This window comes from Macaca thibetana, chromosome 6, assembly GCF_024542745.1.
Source record: "Macaca thibetana thibetana isolate TM-01 chromosome 6, ASM2454274v1, whole genome shotgun sequence".
NCBI classification, from domain to species: Eukaryota; Metazoa; Chordata; class Mammalia; order Primates; family Cercopithecidae; genus Macaca; species Macaca thibetana.
Genome location: NC_065583.1, coordinates 43,959,567 through 43,979,004, shown reverse-complemented (window position 1 = coordinate 43,979,004; position 19,438 = coordinate 43,959,567). Strand labels below are relative to the sequence as shown.

The following is a 19,438-nucleotide window of genomic DNA, read 5'->3' as shown; positions in this document are numbered from 1 at the left end:
TCTTTCATTGAATCTGCTCAACAATCCTATGCAGTAGGTATTACTATAGCCTATTTTTTACAAATAAGGAAAGTGAGGCTCGGGCCAGTTTGTCCAAGGTCGCAGTGCTATAAAGTGACTGTGTCAGGAATAGAATTTGATCTATTAGATGCCCAAATTTATGTCCTTAAGGGCTATGAAATATTAAACCAGACACCCACTATGAAGCAAATTACATTTGCAACATAAGCATCAAAGACAAAATATACCTTTGATTTCTAAAAAGTAACGAATTAAGGAGAAGAATCTTAATTTTCATCAGAGAATATACATTCAATGACAATGGAACTAACTCCAATTTGGATGATGTGAACAATAAGAGATTGTGACCCAATGCTGTAAAGGAAAAGATGCATCATCTCAAAATAAATTGAATTCCAACAAGAACGCAAGATATGTGAAGACAGCAACCGCGTTTGTCTCACTGCTGTGAGACATAGAACTGTCTTACACAAAGGTGCCTAACACCCAATGAAATTGAGGATAAACACTGGGAAATAAGCACACTGTTTAAATGGCAAAAGTTTACACTTGAGAACTTTAGAGCAGGAAATGATACCTATTTCAGATAGACTTTTTAAGTAAACCATACAAAGTGGTAAAAGAATCAAACAGACAAAGAAAGTCTGCCTGAATAGAGAAGGAAGCAGTTAAGAACTACCACCAAAGGTGTCTTCCTGAATCCTTTTCCTCTCTGAAGGTTCAAATCATCTAGCTTCAAATGAAAGTAAAAAAATAGGTGGAAAATAGACAATTGCCCTTTCTAATCTTCCTAGTTTGGAATTCCTTTTTAAATAGCAGCTTTTAAATATATTTTTTATAATAAATGTTTTATCTTGTAACATTTACATTCTCATTTAAGGCAAATATGAAGTTCACTCAAAAGCAGGGCAGCTAAGGAGTTATTTGATGAGGCAGTCTTTGTTGCTATTTCAAAAGGCCAAAATAAGGCTAAGAGGAGGAAAATTTCCCCAATGATCACCTTAAAGTGATTCGGTAAGTTGGTTAAGATTTAGAAAGACACCCTAAGTGCAAGTGCTGTTTTTTTGGGTAAAATCCATGCAGTCTAGATGCAGTTCTGCTCAAAATCCAACATGCAAATGCCTATCTGCAATCAGCAGACACAGGCAGACAAAATTTAACCTAAAATGCAAATTCTCAAAACTTAAGCACACTTAAAAGGTAAACTAAATAAGCCTACAAATCCAGTAATTGATACTGTCACTTCTGGTTTTGAAGGAAATCATAAAGCAAAATTCTCGAGTATCCTTAATTTTTAGGTTTATTTAAAAACAAAAATTATGAAAATTAGATTTGAATATGAGATGTTCCAAATCACTAACAATGGGTGAATGGGTACAATCAATCAGTATAGTCATTCTGATTTGATAGCTATCACTGTGAATCGTCACTCTGATTTGATAGTTCACTGTGAACCTTAACCATTTGCAAGCTTTTTTTTTTTTTTTTTTTTTTTTTTTGGATACAGTAAATCAGTACCAATGAGAGCTTTTTAAATGACCTGAAACACTACAGGTAAGTATTCCAATCAAAAACTCCAAAATGCTCCAAAATCTGAAATTTTTTGAGTGCAGACATGACATTGAAAAGAAATGCTCATTGGAGCATTTTGGATTTTACATTTTTGTATGAGAGTTGCTCAGCTGGTAAATATAATGCAAATATTCAAAAATTGAAAAAAATCCAAACTTAAAACACTTCTGGGCCCAAGAATTTCAGATAAGGGATACTCAACCTGTATCATCTTTAACTGCCTTTCAAACCACTTTCAACTAAAGACTACTGCATTTAGACTTTTAAAAGAATGTAAATGCAAAAATTCTTCACATTAAGATGAAAAATAGGATTAAAAATAGGAGGTTCACTTTTATTTTGCTAATCCGTCAAAATACATTCAAGCATAGCACGAAAATTATATTCAACACTAGGTTCTGTACCACCTGCTCCCATGAACTCTTAAATCTGAATAATGTTCAGATAATTCTCATAGGTGGAAGGGGTCAAAACATACAACCAGTTGTCCGTCCTCCCCAAGTCCCACATGCCAAAATGCTTTTGCATATAAAGTGACAAGAGGAACCCAGAAGTGACTAAATACCACTATGCTTTTTTCTTCACTACAGTTTATAGCAATTTTAAGGGTAGACACATGACAATGAAGTGTTAATATACCATGAACAGGACAGGTTGCCTTCCTAATAAACAGAAAATCCTATTACATAATTCAATTGCAAACTTTAGAAGCCACTATATTCCCATGTTGGGAATATAAAATGACAATAACCTTATTAAACTGAAAACCCTGAGAAAGGTGAACTACTATTCCAATTGACCCAGGTCTTCCCACCAAAACTGAGTAAGTCAAGCAGAGTAGTATTTAACAATTGCAACGAAAAATCTCAGAATCATTTTCTGTATCCTAGAGGCCACTCTACAGCCAACAAAAAGTTGGACCAAATTACCAAATGAAGTAGCCCACATGTAATTTGTATATCACTAGAATTAAAAAAAAAGACAGAAATGTATGGAAACTGTAGATTTGAGAGCAAAGGATTTGACTATGTGTTAATCACATCAATGTGCAAAAACATTCACCCCATTTGTCAGAGGATATAACACTATTTGTACCAAGCATCCGCTACCCTTTGTCAAAGTGACTACTGAGCAGCCATAACTTAGCCTAATAATCTTAACCTTTCTTCATACTTCTTTAAAAGCCCTGTCAATCAGAAAAAAAAAAAAAATCTGGCAAGAACTAGACCTTTAGGAATTGAACAGTGACAAAAAGTTAAAAAATGGTTCAATATTAAAATATTATTTTATTTTAAAGCCCAATAATCTTTCAGAAAGTTTCTTAGTATAGCTTTGAGCCTTCAACATCAATATTTAAGTCAAATATTTAAGTTAAATATTATCATAACATCAAGTTAAGCACACTAGATTAAAAGGTACTCTGAACCCACCCACCAGGTTATACATACTCTCACTCAATCATGTAAAGAATTGAATTCTTTATTTGTGATATCCATAAACGTTGCTATTCTATATTTCTATTCAGAAAGGCAATTTTCTCCTATTATCAGTTTTTTCTTCTCTTATAAACAACAACTTGAATGCTATTGCATGAAAGGGCTACAAATATACATTTGTTAACCAAGCAGAATACACAGATATTTTGCTTTACAACTTGCACCTAAAATACCAGTATACGTAGCTGGTTCATTAGTTGTCATAGCAATTTAGGGCTATTGCCCAAGCTATGCATAGCAGTTTACATTTTCAAACCTCATATAGAAAGGGCAATTGTGATATGAACTGGCAACTACATTCCTGTGAAGCCCATCTCAGTTACAAGCAAACGTGTAACTTCCAAGTCTGCAAAGAATTCTGATGGCAAAACTTCTATATCTGATGCAATTGTCCTAAGCAAGTTTTTAAACAAATTGTTTCGCAGCTACTCTGCCATTCTGCCAGTAGGTGGTGCTACAAAGATCGGGAAAAGGATTTCCATGAGGACAACAGTTCAGATATGGGGGGGGAAAAAAAACCGTTTAAACCTGCTCTGAAAGTACAAAAACGCATCTGAGGGTAAAATATAACCCTTATTTTTAACCATTCATTACAGATAAACCAGTAAAAGGGATGAAACTAGGCCATCTGAAAAATTTTAAACAGTTTATATGAATGACATGCTTAACACAAACTATATAGAACTACACAGTACACAGTTTGAAGTAAATTGTCATAGAAATGACCAACCATGTCAAGATGGTAAGCAAATCGCTTAGTACAAGAGATGGATGCACAGAAACTTAAGAGTTTAAAAAGCCACATCCACCACTTCAAAAGTTTTGCCTGTAAGGGATATAATTCAACACGCAACTAGCAGGGCAACGGGGGGCGGGAGGGGGACCACAGGACCTCTTAAGTTTCTCTAAGTACACATCAAGAATAAAGAATTAACACGTAAAGTCTTAAACAAATATCCCTTAAAAACGGTACGGAATGGATCCTAGAAAAGAAATGTTAGACATGTACGGTCAAACACAATGATTTATTAAAAATAAAACGTAAAAATGATTTTTGTACATATGCTTCCAAATTTCAGGCATGGGATCCAAGTAGATTTCATAGAAAACGCTGTAGCCAGGTTATCAAGTCCTTACAACAAAGTAAACTACCCCCCACCCCAACCCCCGCCCAGGTTTTGCTACAGAATCAGCAAGTTCACTCCCTCCCTCCCCCCAAAAAACACAAATTAAAACAAGACATTTTGCTAGTATAAAAACGACCAAGGTCCAAGTAATAATAAAAAAATAGAGTCCATCAATGACTGTAACACAAAAATGTGTATGTGGGGCCGAGTCCATCTTCAGAGGGAGAGACAAGAGAGGTGGCAGGCAAATAGAGGAACACCCCCAAGGGTAAGCAGCCTTAGAAGTGGCTCCCCCAAGGGCAAAACAGGGAAGGCGGTGGTGTGGGTGTGAGGGGGTGGGGCTTAGGAGTTGACCCCACTTGGGTTTTTGAAAAGAGCTACCCCAATAGCCACTCCCAGGCATTTTAAATTTTCTTTTAGAAGGAGCTCCCTCCATAGCCACCCCCACCTCCATAGCCGCCTCTGTAAGGTCCACTATTACTGCGACCGCCCCAGCTGCTGCCTCCGCCGCCGCCGCCGCTCTTCATGGGCCCGTAAGAGGACTGATGCTGACTGTAGCTGCCGAAGCCGCCGAAGCCGTTACCGTAGTCGCTCCCACCGTAGGACGAACCGCCGCCGCCGCCTCCGTAAGCATTGTAGCCGCCGCCACCGCCGCCGCCGTAACCACCGTAGCTGTTGTAACCGCCGCCGCCGCCCTTGGAAAGGCCGTTCTGGTCTCGACCACCGCCGCGCCCCCGGCCGCCTCGGCCGCCCCGGGAGGATCGGGAGCCGCCTCCACCCCCACCGGAGTAGATATCCTCCTTGGGGACTGCCTTCTTCACCTCCACGCGATGGCCCTGAATCGGATGGAACTTGACCACCGCGGCCTTGTCTGCCGCGTCGTGATTCTGAAAATACACGAAGCCGAATCCACGCTTCTTGCCGGACTGCTTGTCGGCAATAATCTCGGCCTTTTCCACGGTGCCAAACTGCGAGAAGTGCTCGATCAGGTCGCCCTCAGCCACGTCTCCCTTAAGGCCGCCGACAAAGAGCTTCTTAACCTTGGCGTGGGCACCGGGCCGCGCCGAATCCTCCCGGGACACCGCCCGCTTCAGCTCCACAGTGTTGCCGTCCACGGCATGGGGCGAGGCGGCCATGGCGGCGTCGGCCTCCTCCACATTGGAGTAGGTCACGAAGCCAAAGCAACGGGAGCGCTTGGTCTGGGGATTCACCACCACCACGCAGTCCGTCAGAGTCCCAAAGGCCTCAAAGTGGCCGCGCAGGCCCGACTCACTCGTCTGCACATTGAGGCCGCCGATGAACAGCTTACACAACTGGGAATTCTCCATCTCCAAGGCTCGGGCCTTGCCCCCGCCCTGCGAGCTCCGAGGTTTCGCCGTCGCCGCCGTTATCGTTGGTTAAGGCCTCTACACAGCTTGGGCCCAGCCGTTGCTGGAGCCACCCCCGCCGGTCACCGACAGGGAAGGGAAAAAGGGAAGGGGAGGGAAGGAAGGAAGAAAGGAAGGGGGAGGGAAGGGGAGCGGTGCCGGCGAAAGGGCGAGCCGAGGAGACTGGAAGACAACCAAGGCCACCGCTACCGCCGCCGCCACCTCCGCTCCCCTATCTGGGCACCACACAAAGAGGCCGCTGAACGCGCGCGCACCCTCCCCGAGGCGTGCGTCACCGCCGACGTACGGCAGCCTAGGGCTGCCCTCCAATCCCCGCCTCGCTCCCCTTAATCCCGCCTACCGCGCCGCAGCGCCGCTCTAGATCACGGACTCCCCGCCCTCCGCGGTCTATTCAAGCCCGCGGCCTGTGCCGCTCCCGCCTCCCCTTCTGCCAGCCCGCTCTCATTCCCGAGCGCCCTATTGTCCCTTGACATGGGTCCCTCCCTGCCCTCCGCGCACCGCCGCGATTCATTTCCTCCTAGCACTGCGGCTGTTCCCAGTGTTTCTCCCCCTCCCCTTTCCTCATCTCCGCGCCCAACTCCGCAGTGGCGTTCGCGCCAGCCCCTTGAGAGACATGTCAGTTCAGCCAATCACCGTGATCCCCTCGCACCCACTTCCGTTTTCGGCAGCTGTTGGACGGGCGCGCTCCCCGGTGCGCGCTTGCCCCGGCGCCCCCAGCATGCAGAGCCTGTCTGCCACCCCCTCGCCTTCTGCAGCCCAGGGCTTTGCAGGGGAGAGAGCAGGAGGCGCGCTGGGGGCCATTCCCAGCGGATGCGGCCTGGGGCGCCACGCGCGGGCTTTTTGAAAACTTGACGTTGGGGTTGGGGGCCCGGATCTACCCGCCGCCTTTCCGCTTGTCCGCTACACCTGGCGTCCCCGCCCCACCTCCCGCCCGCACAAAGATGGAGGGCAGAGGCCTGGTCCACGAAGGCGGTTATTAACCGTTTACGGTGGGCCGACATGCGGTTAAACTAAAACTTTGCCACGTGGCCCTGCGCAAAAGCGAGCCCGAGGCGGCAGTGTGAAAGACAACGGAACCAAAGAGCTTCAGACATTACGAACCAGACGAGGCGCGACATCCCTGCCACCCTCCCGCCATCCTTGAAGCCCTCCCACGACGCCCTCTCAGAAGGAGGCCCTTTCAGGTCCCCTTGGCATACTCCAAAATTTTCATTTAACCTCAGTGAATGGGTTTTTATGTGTAATTTACATCATCCATGTGTTGCTTTCTTTCAACTAGAATGTTAGTTTTTTGTTTTTGTTTTTGTTTTTTTTTGAGATGAGTTTCACTTTTGTTGCCGAGGCTGGAGTGCAGTGGGGCAATCGCGGCTCAGCAGCCTCCGCCTCCTGGGTTCAAGCTGTTCTCCTGCCTCAGTCTCCTGAGTAGCTGAGATTACAGGCGCCCACCACCATGCCCGGCTGATTTTTGTATTTTAGTAGAGATGGGGTTTCACCATGTTGGTCAGGCTGGTCTGGAACTCCTGACTTCAGGTGATCCATCTGCCTCGGCCTCCCAAAGTGCTGGGTTACAGGCGTTAGCCACCACGCCTGGCCTAGAATGTTAGCTTTGCTTGTTTTTTGTGTTTTGTTTTGTTTTTTGTTTTTTTGAGACGGAGTCTCGCCCAAGCTGGAGTGCTACGGCACGATCTTGGTTTACTGCAACCTCTGCCTCCCAGGTTCAAGCGATTCTCCTTCCTCAGCCTCCCGAGTAGCTGGGACTACAGGCACGCACCACCACGCCTGACTAATGTGTGTATTTTTTAGTAGAGACAGGGTGAACATGTTGGCCGGACTGGTCTCAAACTCGTGACCTAGTGATCCTCCCGCCTCGGCCTCCTAAAAGTAGAATGTTAGCTTTTTAAAGGTGTTGGTTAGACGAACGTTTTACAGAGAGAAAGAGAGATCATATAGCCCCAAGTCACTGCTTTTAGTGCCCTCACTCAGATGGGAATGGAAGAAAATTACAACGGCTTCCATTTATTGAGCCTTTGTGTGCCAAGCAAGATACATGGGGTGGGACATAGTTAATATGAGGCATTACGTGACCAAAAGCCTCCAAAACTATATGGTAAATACTGAAGAAGTTAAGAGGAATTCCTCACCGTATCCTCAAGTATTCAGGAAAGATTTAGGAAAGAATTGGAAGTTGCACTGAACCTCAGAGCCAAAGACTAGTTAGTATCCTAAACAAATTAAGGCTGGAACAGAAAACCAAATACCACAAGTTCTCACTTATAAGTGGGAGCTACACATTGAGTACATATGGACACAAAAGAAGGGAACATTAGGTCTTTTTTAAGGATGGCGGGTGGGAGGAGGGTGAGGACTGAAAAACTACCTATGAGGTATTATGCTGGTGACTTGGGTGACAAAATTATCTATACACCAAACCCCCAAGACAATTTACCCACATAACAAACCTCCACACGTATCCCTTGAACCTAAAATTAAAAATTGGAAAGGAAAAAAAAAAAAAGATTTCTATATGGAGTTTACTTGAGCAAAATCCAGAGGGAACATAAGCTTCAAGAGACAGGGAGTGGACCAGTTAGTTTGAGAGGAGCAGGCAGTTTTAGATAGAAAACAGTAAGAGGTAAGACAGGTTGAGGGTCTTTGATACTATGAAATGATACTATGGAATGTGTTGAATCTTAGGTTAAGTAGTTAGGGGGATATTGTAACAAAGGTAAATAGATGGACTAAAGTTTGAGGGTAAACTCGTCTGGTCTATCACTTACCCTGTAACCATCCAGTTATGTGACTTTGGGCAAGTTACTTAACCTTTTTAAAAATGTAATCAGTTTTATTATCTTAAAATGGGAATAGTAAAACATCTTTCTGTTGTAGTGAAAATTAAAGAGATTCTACATGTATACATGCCTGGCACATAGTAAGTGCTCAGTTTGTCCAATTATATGAATCCTATGCCTGGTGGTGGCAATATGGCTGTAAACAACAGACAAAAACCTGTGCCCTCATGATGCTTACATTCTAGTGGGAAGAAGCAGACAATAAACAAGAGTGGTATATGGCATGTTAGATAGTGATAAATTACATTGGAAAAAAAAACGAAAGAGGACAGGAGAAAGCTATTAACCATGTTATTACAAAAAAAAAAAAAATTCAAATGTCAGGATTTGCCTATTGATAATAAAGAAAAGGGAAAGTGGGCTGGGCACAGTGGCTCATGCCTGTAATCCCAGCACTGTGGGGAGCTGAGGCAGGCAGATCACTTGAGGTCAGGAGTTCAAGACCAGCATGGCCAACAAATTGAAACCCCATTCGTGGTGGCGCATGCCGTAATCCCAGCTACTTGGGAGGCTGAAGCAGGAGAATTGCTTGAATGCAGGAGGCAGACGCTACTGTTAGCGGAGATGGCACCACTGTTTTAGAGTCATCCAAATCTTAAACCAGTAAAAGATGAACTTCCGAAGGAATAAAGACCATAACTTACGAAAACTGTTACTTTAGGAATTTACAATTTTAGTAGATAGTTTTTGTCTACATTGTTTTTAAATAATAGTTTACCAGCAGTGCCCAACCTTTCTGGCACCAAAGGCCTATTTCATGAAAACAATTTTTCCACAGACCAGGATGTGGTTTCAGGATGATTCAAGTGCATTACATTTATTGTGCACTTTATTTCTATTATTATTGCATCATAATATTCAATGAAATATAATAATTATACAACTCACTATAACATAGAATCAGTGGGAGTCTTGAGCTTGTTTTCCTGCAACTAGCCGGTTCCCATCTAGGGGTGACACCCAAAGTGTGTTGCTTATGTCCAGTTTACTCCATAATCTCGTTTTGGTTGCTGTCACTGCAGAAAACCCTGCATCACAAATATAGGATGCTGGAAATGGAAGCAGGCTTTTCAGTGCTTTTGTGGCAATCTCAGGATATTCCACCTTGACTTTAATCCAGAATGTATGGAAATTTGAAGTTGTCTCAAACATACAAGGTCGCCGTCACCTGCAATCTCAAGCAGTTGATCCTCTTCCAGTATGGACAAAGTCGATTCTCCTGGCTTATTCACAAATGGGTGGTGGATCCATTCCTTCCCAGTTCAGGGTTTTTTTGTGGTTGGCAAGTAAAGCTGAAACTCTTTTGAAAGCTGAGCTAGGTGATCATGCACCAGCTGGGAGAAAGAAGGTCCTGGCTCAGCCTCTTTCAAAATCTCTGCTAATGTTTGAAACATGTCAGAAATCCCAATGTTCACTCGTCGCCCCCAAAATTCCAGTTTGGTTTTGAATGCAGCCCCTTTATCTGCTGATTTGAACACAGTTGTTGTTCTCCCCTGAAGTGACAGATTGAATTCGTTGAGCAAGCTGAATGTGTCACACAAGTAAACAAGTTTTGCCACCCATTCTATGTCACTGAAATGTGCTGCCAGTGGTGACTGTTTTTGTAAAAGAAATCTCTGGAGTGGCTCTCATAACTCAAAAACTCTGGCCAGTTATCTACCTTTAGAAAGGCATCTCATTTCTTATACACATCTCACAGAGTTGCACAAATAGACGTGAGTTAAGGGCATGCACTTTAATGTCATTGATAATTTTAATCACATCCTGCAAAACGTTAAGTTTGGGTGATGATTTTCAGCTACCCAGCATTTCTCTATAGATGACACAGTGCATAGACTCACATTCAGAAGTGACCTCTTTGACCTGAGTAGTGAAACCAGAAAGTCATCCAGTCATGTCAGCCACTCTGTGCATATACTGACACAAAATGACCAATTCCGTTTTCCTATATGTAATCATTCGAAGTCTTGAATAGTTTTGCACCTGTGTGTTGGTTGGCAAAAAAAGTGCACATAACATATCCCCCTGCACATCCTCCTGAAAAAGATATGGCACAATAACAAGCATTGTTGTCTTGTTATCAACATCGGTAGACTCATTAACCTGGATTGCATACCATTGTGATGCATTAATCCTCTCTAGCAATTGTGCCCCAATATCCTCTGCTATTTCATCAGTTTGTCTAGTTATGGTACTAGCCGAAAAAGGAACACGTGCCACCTTTTGAACTCCAGCCTCTCCTAAAAGTTCATGATAAATGTCCTTAGCAGCAGGCAGGAACAACTCTTCACCAGCGGTAAAGGGCTTCTTAGCTTTAGCAATGCAGTTAGCCGCTAAGAATGATGCTCTCAGTACAGATACATTTGATGAAGTGGTGGCCTTCAATAATTGCTTCTGGTTTTTTGTTTGTTTGTTTTTCAGACAGGGTCTTGCTCTTTCACCCAGGCTGGAGTGCAGTGGCACAATCTTGGCTCACTGCAACCTCTGCCTCCTGAGTTCACGTGATTCTCATGCCTCAGTCTCCCGAGTAGCTGGGACTACAGGTGCACACCACCACACCCAGCTAATTTTTGTACTTTCAGTTGAGACAGGGTTTCGCCATATTGGTCAGGCTGGTCTCAAACTCCTGGCCTCAAGCAACCCACCCACCTCAGCCTCCCAAAGTGCTGGGATTACAGGTGTGAGCCACCGTGCCTGGCCAATTGCTTCTGCTCTTTGTGTTCATTTGAAAAACTTTTGAAAAACTCCAAAGCCTTGACTTTTAATACAAGGTGCTAGGTCTCCATGTGGAGAAGCAGTTTTGAAGGTTTCATGGCTTTGCTGGATAGCCAGTTGCCATATGTTATACAAAGCAGGCTTGTAGAATGTTAATCACCTGTTGCAATGAACCTGTAATTTAAGTAGGACTCTTGGTGTTTTCTTTTAAATGCAGCTTTATTTTTGATGGCAGTCTTAATGTCTTCTGATGTCTCATGATTCGGTCTGTCCCCCTTGACAAAGAAGCTCTCCAGTGACATTTGTTTTTTACTCATTTTGGCTAGGGTTAGCTTGTGGGCTAACAAAACTGTGACTGAGACAAGTGCATAGCGTGGGAAAGAGGCATGGATGGAAGTGGTAAATAAAATAATGGGCAGGCCATGCTCAGACTAAAATAAGTGTCAGATTCTGACAGCCTGCCACCACTTGTAGCTGTACAATTGAAGTACATCAATTCGCTTGCCACTATAAAGCCTACCACCAGCCATGGCTTAATTGTCACTTGCCACTTGCTGATAGGGTTTTGATATGAGTCTGTGATTTATTATGGTCTCTGTGCAGTCAAACCTCCCTGCTAATGTTAATCTGTATTTGCAGCCACTCCCCTGCATTAGCATTACCACCTCAGCTCCATCTCAGATCATCAGGCATTAGATTCTCATAAGAAGTGCACAACCTAAATACCTCGCATGTGCAGTTCACAATAGGGTTCATGCTCCTATGAGAATCTAATGCCACCACTGATGTGACAGTAGGCGGAGATCAGGAGGTAATGTGAGCAATGGGGAGCAGCTGTAAATACAGATGAAGCTTCACTCGCTCACCCAACACTCACCTCCTGCTGTGCGGCCCAGTTCCTAATGGACCATAAACCGATACCAGTCCATGGCCCGGGAGGTGGGATCCCCTGACCTATACCACCTAAATGGGGATCCATTAGGGTTTTCATTTCTATTGACTAATAAAGCTTCATAGAGGCAAATGTCAGGTCTAGACAACTTACATATAGTAGGGTGGAGGGATGATCAGAGACAATACAAGAATGTTGTAGAGACATTAAGAAAGCCAGGATACACGCAGTATGATTGGAATGTTAAGTTTTTTTGTGTCAGTTTGTTTGTTTTTTGAGACAAGAGTCTTACTCTGACACCCAGGCTGGAATGCAGTGGTGCAATCTCAGCTCACTGCAATCTCCACCTCCAGGGTTCAAGCCATTCTCCTGCCTCAGCCTCCTGAGTAGCTGGAATTACAGGCATGTGCCACCATTCTTGGCTAATTTTTGTATATTTAGTAGAGTTGGGGTTTCACAGTGTTGACCAGGCTGGTCTTGAACTCCTGACCTCAGGTGATCCACCTGCCTCTGGCTCCCAAAGTACTGGGATTACAGGCATGAGCCAACACACCAGGCCAGAATGTTAGATTCTTTTTGGAGATTAGATCAGTAAAGGTAGGGACAGTCAATAAAAGGAGTGTTATGTAAATACTTAAATGATGCAGTCAATTTCCTACTCTAGGTCATTAAGGGGGAAAAACTATTTTTTTCTACTTTGCCTTTTAGATCATTGCCTGAGTTTACTTTGTTTCTTTAACTTGCTTACAGGTATCTCAGCCTTCAAAAATAAAACATTTAAAAATATAACTGAAATTTAGACTACCTTTGGCTTCCATCCCTCCTGCAAGCTTGATTACAAAAACCTAATGGAAGGTGATGGTTACACAAGTCATAGAACCACACACTAAAAAGAGTGTGTTTTAATATATCTAAATTATACATAGAAAGAGAAAGAATGAACTGAGAAAGAAAGGAAAGACTATGGCCAGCTATATTTCCAGAAAGCAGCAACTGTGATTTTTTTAAAATCAACTTTTTAAAATTACATCCATGTTTATTGTGCAGTGAGGATTCTGCTATGAACTAAATTGTGCACCCCTGGTCCCCACTCTCAAATTCATATATTGAAGTCATAACTCCCAGTACCTCCAAATGTAACCATAATTGAAGATAAGGTTTCGAAAGAGGTGATTACATTAAAATGATGTCATTAGGATGGGGCCCTACTTCAATATGTCTGGTGTCACAAGAAGAGACAACAGGAGCACAAGTGCATAGAGGGACGACCATCTGCAAGCCAAGGAGGAGAGGCCTCAGAAGAACCCCAAAATGCCAGCACTTTATCTTTGACCTCCATCCTCCAGAACTAGGAGAAAATAAATTTCTATTGTTTAAGCCACTCATTCTGTAATATTTTGTTTTGACAGCATTAGCAAACTAGTACAGGTTCCATTTTTATTTATTCAGGGTGAACATTTCAAAAGGGCATTCTTTGCCACTTGTGGTGAAAGTATATTTTTTCTAGTGGACCCTAACAACTCATATCAAAAGCTTTTAAATTTGGCCCATTCTTTTGAACCATCAATTACACTTCCAGAATTATATCACAGTGAAATAATTCAGGACCTATATAAGGATTTAGCTATAAAGATATTTATTTTAATTTGTTTATACTAGAAAAAAAGTTGGAAATGACCTAATAGTCCCAAAATAGCTATCTAATAAATAGGGAAACAATTAAGTGCTCCAGGTAAGAATACTATATTATGAAGTACTAAAATTGATATTACAGAGGAAAAAGTCATGACTTGCATTTAGATATAAATCTCATACCATCAAGATAATGTATAAAAAGTCACACTATTTATTTTGCCAAATCAAATTAAGTCTGACTTAATTTGAACCCCATACTTGTCAGAATGGCAAAAATGTCAACATGTCATTACGGGGGTTCCTTCTACCTTTTTTCATGCAAAGGCACTTGCCTCTCTCTCTTTAATAAAATGCTTTTTGTGGAGGAAAAAAAAAAAAAAAAAAAAACCCCAAGAGGAGGATTGTCTTTAAAAGGGTCTCTCCTGAGGTGAGAAAATGAACAGACCATTTTGTTGTGGTGATGTTAATTGTACCTTGTTCTTCTGCCTGTATATTCCCTTGCCTCAAGAGCAAAATCTAGGCTTTTAGACGGGAGAATTGTATTTGTCTCTTCCAGATGGAAGGAAATGTTGAAGGAGAGCTGGGCGCAGTGGCTCATGCCTGTAATCCCAGCACTTTGGGAGGTTGAGGCGGGTGGATCACGAGGTCAGGATATTGAGACTATCATGGCTAACACGGTGAAACCCCGTCTCTACTAAAAAATACAAAAAATTAGCTGAGGCAGGAGAATGGCATGAACCCGGGAGGTGGAGCTTGCGGTGAGCCGAGATCGAGCCACTGCACTCCAGCCTGAGTGACAGGGCGAGACTCCGTCTCAAAAAAGAAAAAAAAAAGTTGAAGGAGGAGGGCTTAGTGTGAATAAAAGATAGCTTCCCAAGTCTAGAAGACAAGAAGCTTCTGAGTTTTCCCCACTGGAGGAAGCCAGTATACAGCCCCCTCCACCCCCAACTCCACCCCATCCCCCACATCATTGATAACACTGAAGGCTGAACATTAATTATCTTGAAAGTAAGGTATACCACCTTGGTGTTGGAACCAGATCCACGTAAACCTGGAACTTTTGTATACACAACTCTAGTAATAACAGGGATTGAATTGCCAGCCAGATGGGTAGGAGGTTGAGGCAGATGATCAGAATTAGAGGACTAAACAAATTTAAACATTTCTCAGAATATCTGTTCCCTAAAACACACACACCCAAGTACATACAGATGCACAAACTCATACACAGAATATGTACCTTCTAAATTGAAAGTATTTAGAGCTTTCTACTGTCATTTATTTATCATTTCATTTAATTCATTCATGGGCTAGGTGTTGTGAATAAAGAAAAGTCTCTGGCCTCTAGTCTTGGGAGCTCAACAGTCTTGGGAGAAAGAGAAAATCAACAATTAAAATACATATGACAAGTAGTATAACAGAAGTTGTAAACACAGTGTATTAGGATAGAAATGAAGAAACCCAGAGTTCAGTAAATTCTTCAAATGAAAACTGACTTCGGAAGCACGTATAATATTTAGGCCTACAAGAAGGTACAGGAAATGGTGTGTGTACATGCTGTGTTTGGAATTGAAAAGTAACTATCAAAAATGTGATGGTGTGCTTTGCAGACGCCGCCACTGAGGAAAACCCTGTACTACCAGCCATGGTCAACCCCACCATGGTCTTTGGCATTGCCGTCGTCGGTGAGCCCTTGGGCCGCGTCTCCTTCGAGCTGTTTGCAGACAAGTTTCCAAAAACAGCAGAAAATTTTCGTGCTCTGAGCATTGGAGAGAAAGGATTTGGTTATAAGGGTTCCTGCTTTCACAGAATTATTCCAGGGTTTATGTGTCAGGGTGGTGACTTCACACGCCATAATGGCACAAGTCCATCTATGGGGAGAAATTTGAAGATGAGAACTTCATCCTAAAGCGTACAGGTCCTGGTCCTGACATCTTGTCCATGGCAAATGCTGGACCCAACACAAATGGTTCCCAGGTTTTCACCTGCACTGCCAAGACTGAGTGGTTGGATGGCAAGCATGTCTTTGGCAAAGTGAAAGAAGGCATGAATATTGTGGAGGCCATGGAGCACTTTGGGTCCAGGAATGGCAAGACCAGCAAGAAGATCACCATTGCTGACTGTGGACAACTTGAATAAGTTTGACTTGTGTTTTATCTTAACCACCAGACCATTCCTTCTGTAGCTCAGGAGTGCACCCCTCCACCCCATTTGCTCACAATATCCTAGAATCTTTGTGCTCTCGCTGCAGTTCCCTTTGGGTTCCATGTTTTCCTTGTTCCCTCCCATGCCTGCTGGATTGCAGAGTTAAGTTTATGATTATGAAATAAAAACTAAATAACAAAAAAAAGTGATGGTATATATTAGTTTCCTATTGCTGCTGTAAGAAATTACCAGAAATTTAGTGACTTAAAAAAAACCACACAAATATATTATAGTTCTGTAGGTCAGAATCAAGGTGTTGGCAGGGCTGTGTTTCTTTCTGTGTTTCTTTCTTTCTTTCTGGAGGCTCTATAAGAGAATCTCATTCCCTGCCTTTTCCAGCTTCAAATGCCAGCCTCATATTCCTTGGCCTGTGGTCCTCTTCCATATTCAAAGCCAACAATAAGCCAGTTGAGACTTTCTCACTGACACTAACTCTTCTGTCTCCCAGATAATCCTGGTGCAATGGACTGAATGTGCCCCCCAAAATTAAAATGTTGAAACCCTAATCCCAATGTGACAGTATTTGGAGGTGGGACCCTGAGGAGGTAATTAGGTCATGAAAGTGAAGCCCTCATGAATGGGATTAGTGCCCTTATAAGAAGAGCCCAGAGGGCTAGCTAGCTCTCTTTCTACCAAGTGAGGATACAATGAATGAGAAGTAGGCAGACTGCAACCTGGATGGGGCCCTCACCAGAACCCAACCATGCTGGCACTCTGATCTTGGAGTTGTAGCCTCCAGAACTGTGAGAAATAAATTTTTGTTGTTTATAAGCCATTCAGGATATGGTACTTTGTTATAGCAGCCCAAACTAAGACACCAGAATAATCCCTTTATTATAAAGTCAGCTGATTAGCAACCTTAATTCCTCTTTGTCATGTAACATAACACATTCTCAGGTCCCAGGGATTAAAATGTGGACGTGTTTGCAAGACCATTATTCTGTCTACCTAAGGTGGGAACAAGAAAACTAGCCTGATGAATAGAACAGTACCTCACATCTCAATATTAATGCTGAATGTAAATAACCTAAATGCTCCACTTAAAAGATACAGAATGGCAGAATGAATAAAAATCCACCAACCAAGTATCCGCTGTCTTCAAGAGATTTGCCTGATACATAAGGAGTCACATAAACTTAAGGTAAAGAGGTGGAAGAAGATATTCCATGCAAATGGACACCAGAAGCAAGCAGGAGTAGCTATTCTTGTGTCAGATGAAACAGACTTTAAAGTAATAATAGTTTAAAAAGACAAAGAGGGATATTATATAATGATAAAAGGATTAGCCCAACAGGAAAATTTCACAATCCTAAATATATATGCACCTAACACTGGAGCTCCCAAATTTATAAAACAATTACTATTAGACCTAAGAAATGAGATAGACAGCAACACAATAATAGTGGGGGACTTCAATACTCCACTGACAGCACTAGACGGGTCATCAAGACAGAAAGTCAACAAAGAAACAATGGATTTAAACTGTACCCTAGAACAAATGGACTTAACAGATATTTACAGAACATTCTACCCAACAACTGCAGAATATACATTATTTTCATCAGCACGTGGAACATTCACCAAGACAGACCATATGATAGGCCACAGAACAAGTCTTCATAAGTTTAAGAAAATCAAAATTATATCAAGTACTCTCTCAGACCAAAGTAAAATAAAATTGGATATTAACTCCAAAAGGAACCCTCAAAATTATACAAATACATGGAAATTGGAAAATAAGTTATCTGCTCCTGAATGACCTTTGGGTCAACAATGAAATCAATATGGAAATTAGAAAATTCTTTGAATGAACAATAATAGTGACACATCCTATCAAAACCTCTGAGATACAGCAAAAGCAGTGCTAAGAGGAAAGTTCATAGCAATAAATGCCAACATCAAAAAGTCTGAAAGATCACAAATAGACAATAAGGTCACACCTCAAGAAACTACCGAAACAAGAACAAACCAAACCCAAACCCAGCAAAAGAAAAGAAATAACAAAGATCAGAGCAGAACAAAATAAAATTGAAACAAAAAAATACAAAAGATAAATGAAACAAAAAGCTAGTTCTTTGAAAAGATAAACAAAATCGATAGATCATTAGCAAGATTAACCAAGAAAAGAAAACAAAAGGTCCAAATAAGTGCAATTAGAAATCAAATGGGAGATATTACAACCAATGCCACAGAAATACAAAAGATCATTCAAGGCTACTAGGAACACCTTTGTGCACAAAAACTAAAAAAACCTAGAGGAGATGGATACATTTCTGGAAATATACACCCTCCTAGATTAAACCAGGAGGAAATAGAACAGACCAATGACAAGTAGCAATATTGAAACAGTAATTAAAAAAATTGCTAACAAAAAAAAGTCCAGGAGCAGATGGATTAACACTGAATTCTATCAGACATTTAGAGAAGAATTGGTACCAATCCTACTGAAATTATTTCAAAAGATAAAGAGGGAATCCTCCCTAAATCATTCTATGAAGCCGTATTACTCTAATACCAAAACCAAGAAAGGACCTAACAAAAAAAGAAAACTACAGACCAATATCCCTGATGAACAAAGATGCAAAAATCCTCAACAAAATACTAGCTAACCAATCCAACAGCATATCAAAAAGACAATATACCATGATTAAGTGGGTTTCATACCACGGATGCAGGGTTACTTTAAAATATGCAAGTCAATAAATGTGATGCCTAAACAGAATTGAAAACAAAAATCGGCCAGGCACGGTGGCTCACGCCTATAATCCCAGCACTTTGAGAGGCCAAGGTGGGTGGATCACCTGAGGTCAGGAGTTTGAGACCAGCCCAGCCAACAGAACCCCGTCTCTACTAATAATACAAAAATTAGTCAGGTATGGTGGCACACGCCTGTAATCCCAGCTACTTGGGAAGCTGAGGCGGGAGAGTCGCTGGAACCCAGGAGGTTGAGGTTGCAGTAGGCTGAGATTGCACCACTGCATTACAGCCTGGGCAACAAGAGTGAAACTCCATCAGAAAGAAAGAGAGAAAGAGAGGGAAGGAAGGGAAGGAGAAGAGGAAGGAAGGAAGGAAGGAAGGAAGGAAGGAAGGAAGGAAGGAAGGAAGGAAGGAAGGAAGGAAGGAAGGAAGGAAGGAGAGCAAAGAAGAAGGAAGAAGGAGGAGGAGGAGCAGGAGGAGGAAGAAGAAGAAGGAGGAGGAGGAGGAGGAGAAGAAGAGGAGGAGGAAGAAGAAGAAAAGAAAAAAAAGAAAACAAAAATCATATGACCATCTCAATAGACAGACCAACAGTTGACAAAATTTAGCATCCCTTTATGATTAAAACCCTCAGTGTGATGGTTATTGACTTTTAGTGTTACTCCATTGTAGTCAGAGAAGATGCTTGGTATATTTTCAATTTTTTGTGAATGTTTTAAGACTTGTTTTTGTGACCTAACATATGGTCTGTCCTTGAGAATAATCCATATGTTGGTGAGAAGAATGTATATTCTGCAGCCATTGGATGAAATGTTCCATAAATATTTCTTAGGTCCATTTGGTC

At 42.1% G+C, this 19,438-nt stretch overlaps 1 protein-coding gene and 1 pseudogene across 2 annotated transcripts; one reads left to right on the top strand and one right to left on the bottom strand.

The window, feature by feature from the left end:
* Positions 1-3,056: 3,056 nt before the first annotated feature.
* On the bottom strand, positions 3,057-5,905 carry HNRNPA0 (heterogeneous nuclear ribonucleoprotein A0). Its single transcript, XM_050795613.1, has one exon. It carries the CDS (start codon positions 5,542-5,544, stop codon positions 4,633-4,635), a length of 912 nt encoding a protein of 303 aa, XP_050651570.1. The 5' UTR covers positions 5,545-5,905; the 3' UTR covers positions 3,057-4,632.
* A 9,384-nt stretch (positions 5,906-15,289) lies between these two features.
* LOC126956110 (peptidyl-prolyl cis-trans isomerase A-like) lies at positions 15,290-16,034 on the top strand (annotated as a pseudogene). The gene has a single exon (XR_007726246.1). The product of XR_007726246.1 is annotated as a peptidyl-prolyl cis-trans isomerase A-like (transcript).
* Positions 16,035-19,438: the final 3,404 nt, after the last annotated feature.

Excerpts from the sequence above, each read along its gene's own strand:
- HNRNPA0 (XM_050795613.1), bottom strand. The coding sequence starts at position 5,544 with ATGGAGAATTCCCAGTTGTGTAAGCTGTTCATCGGCGGCCTCAATGTG.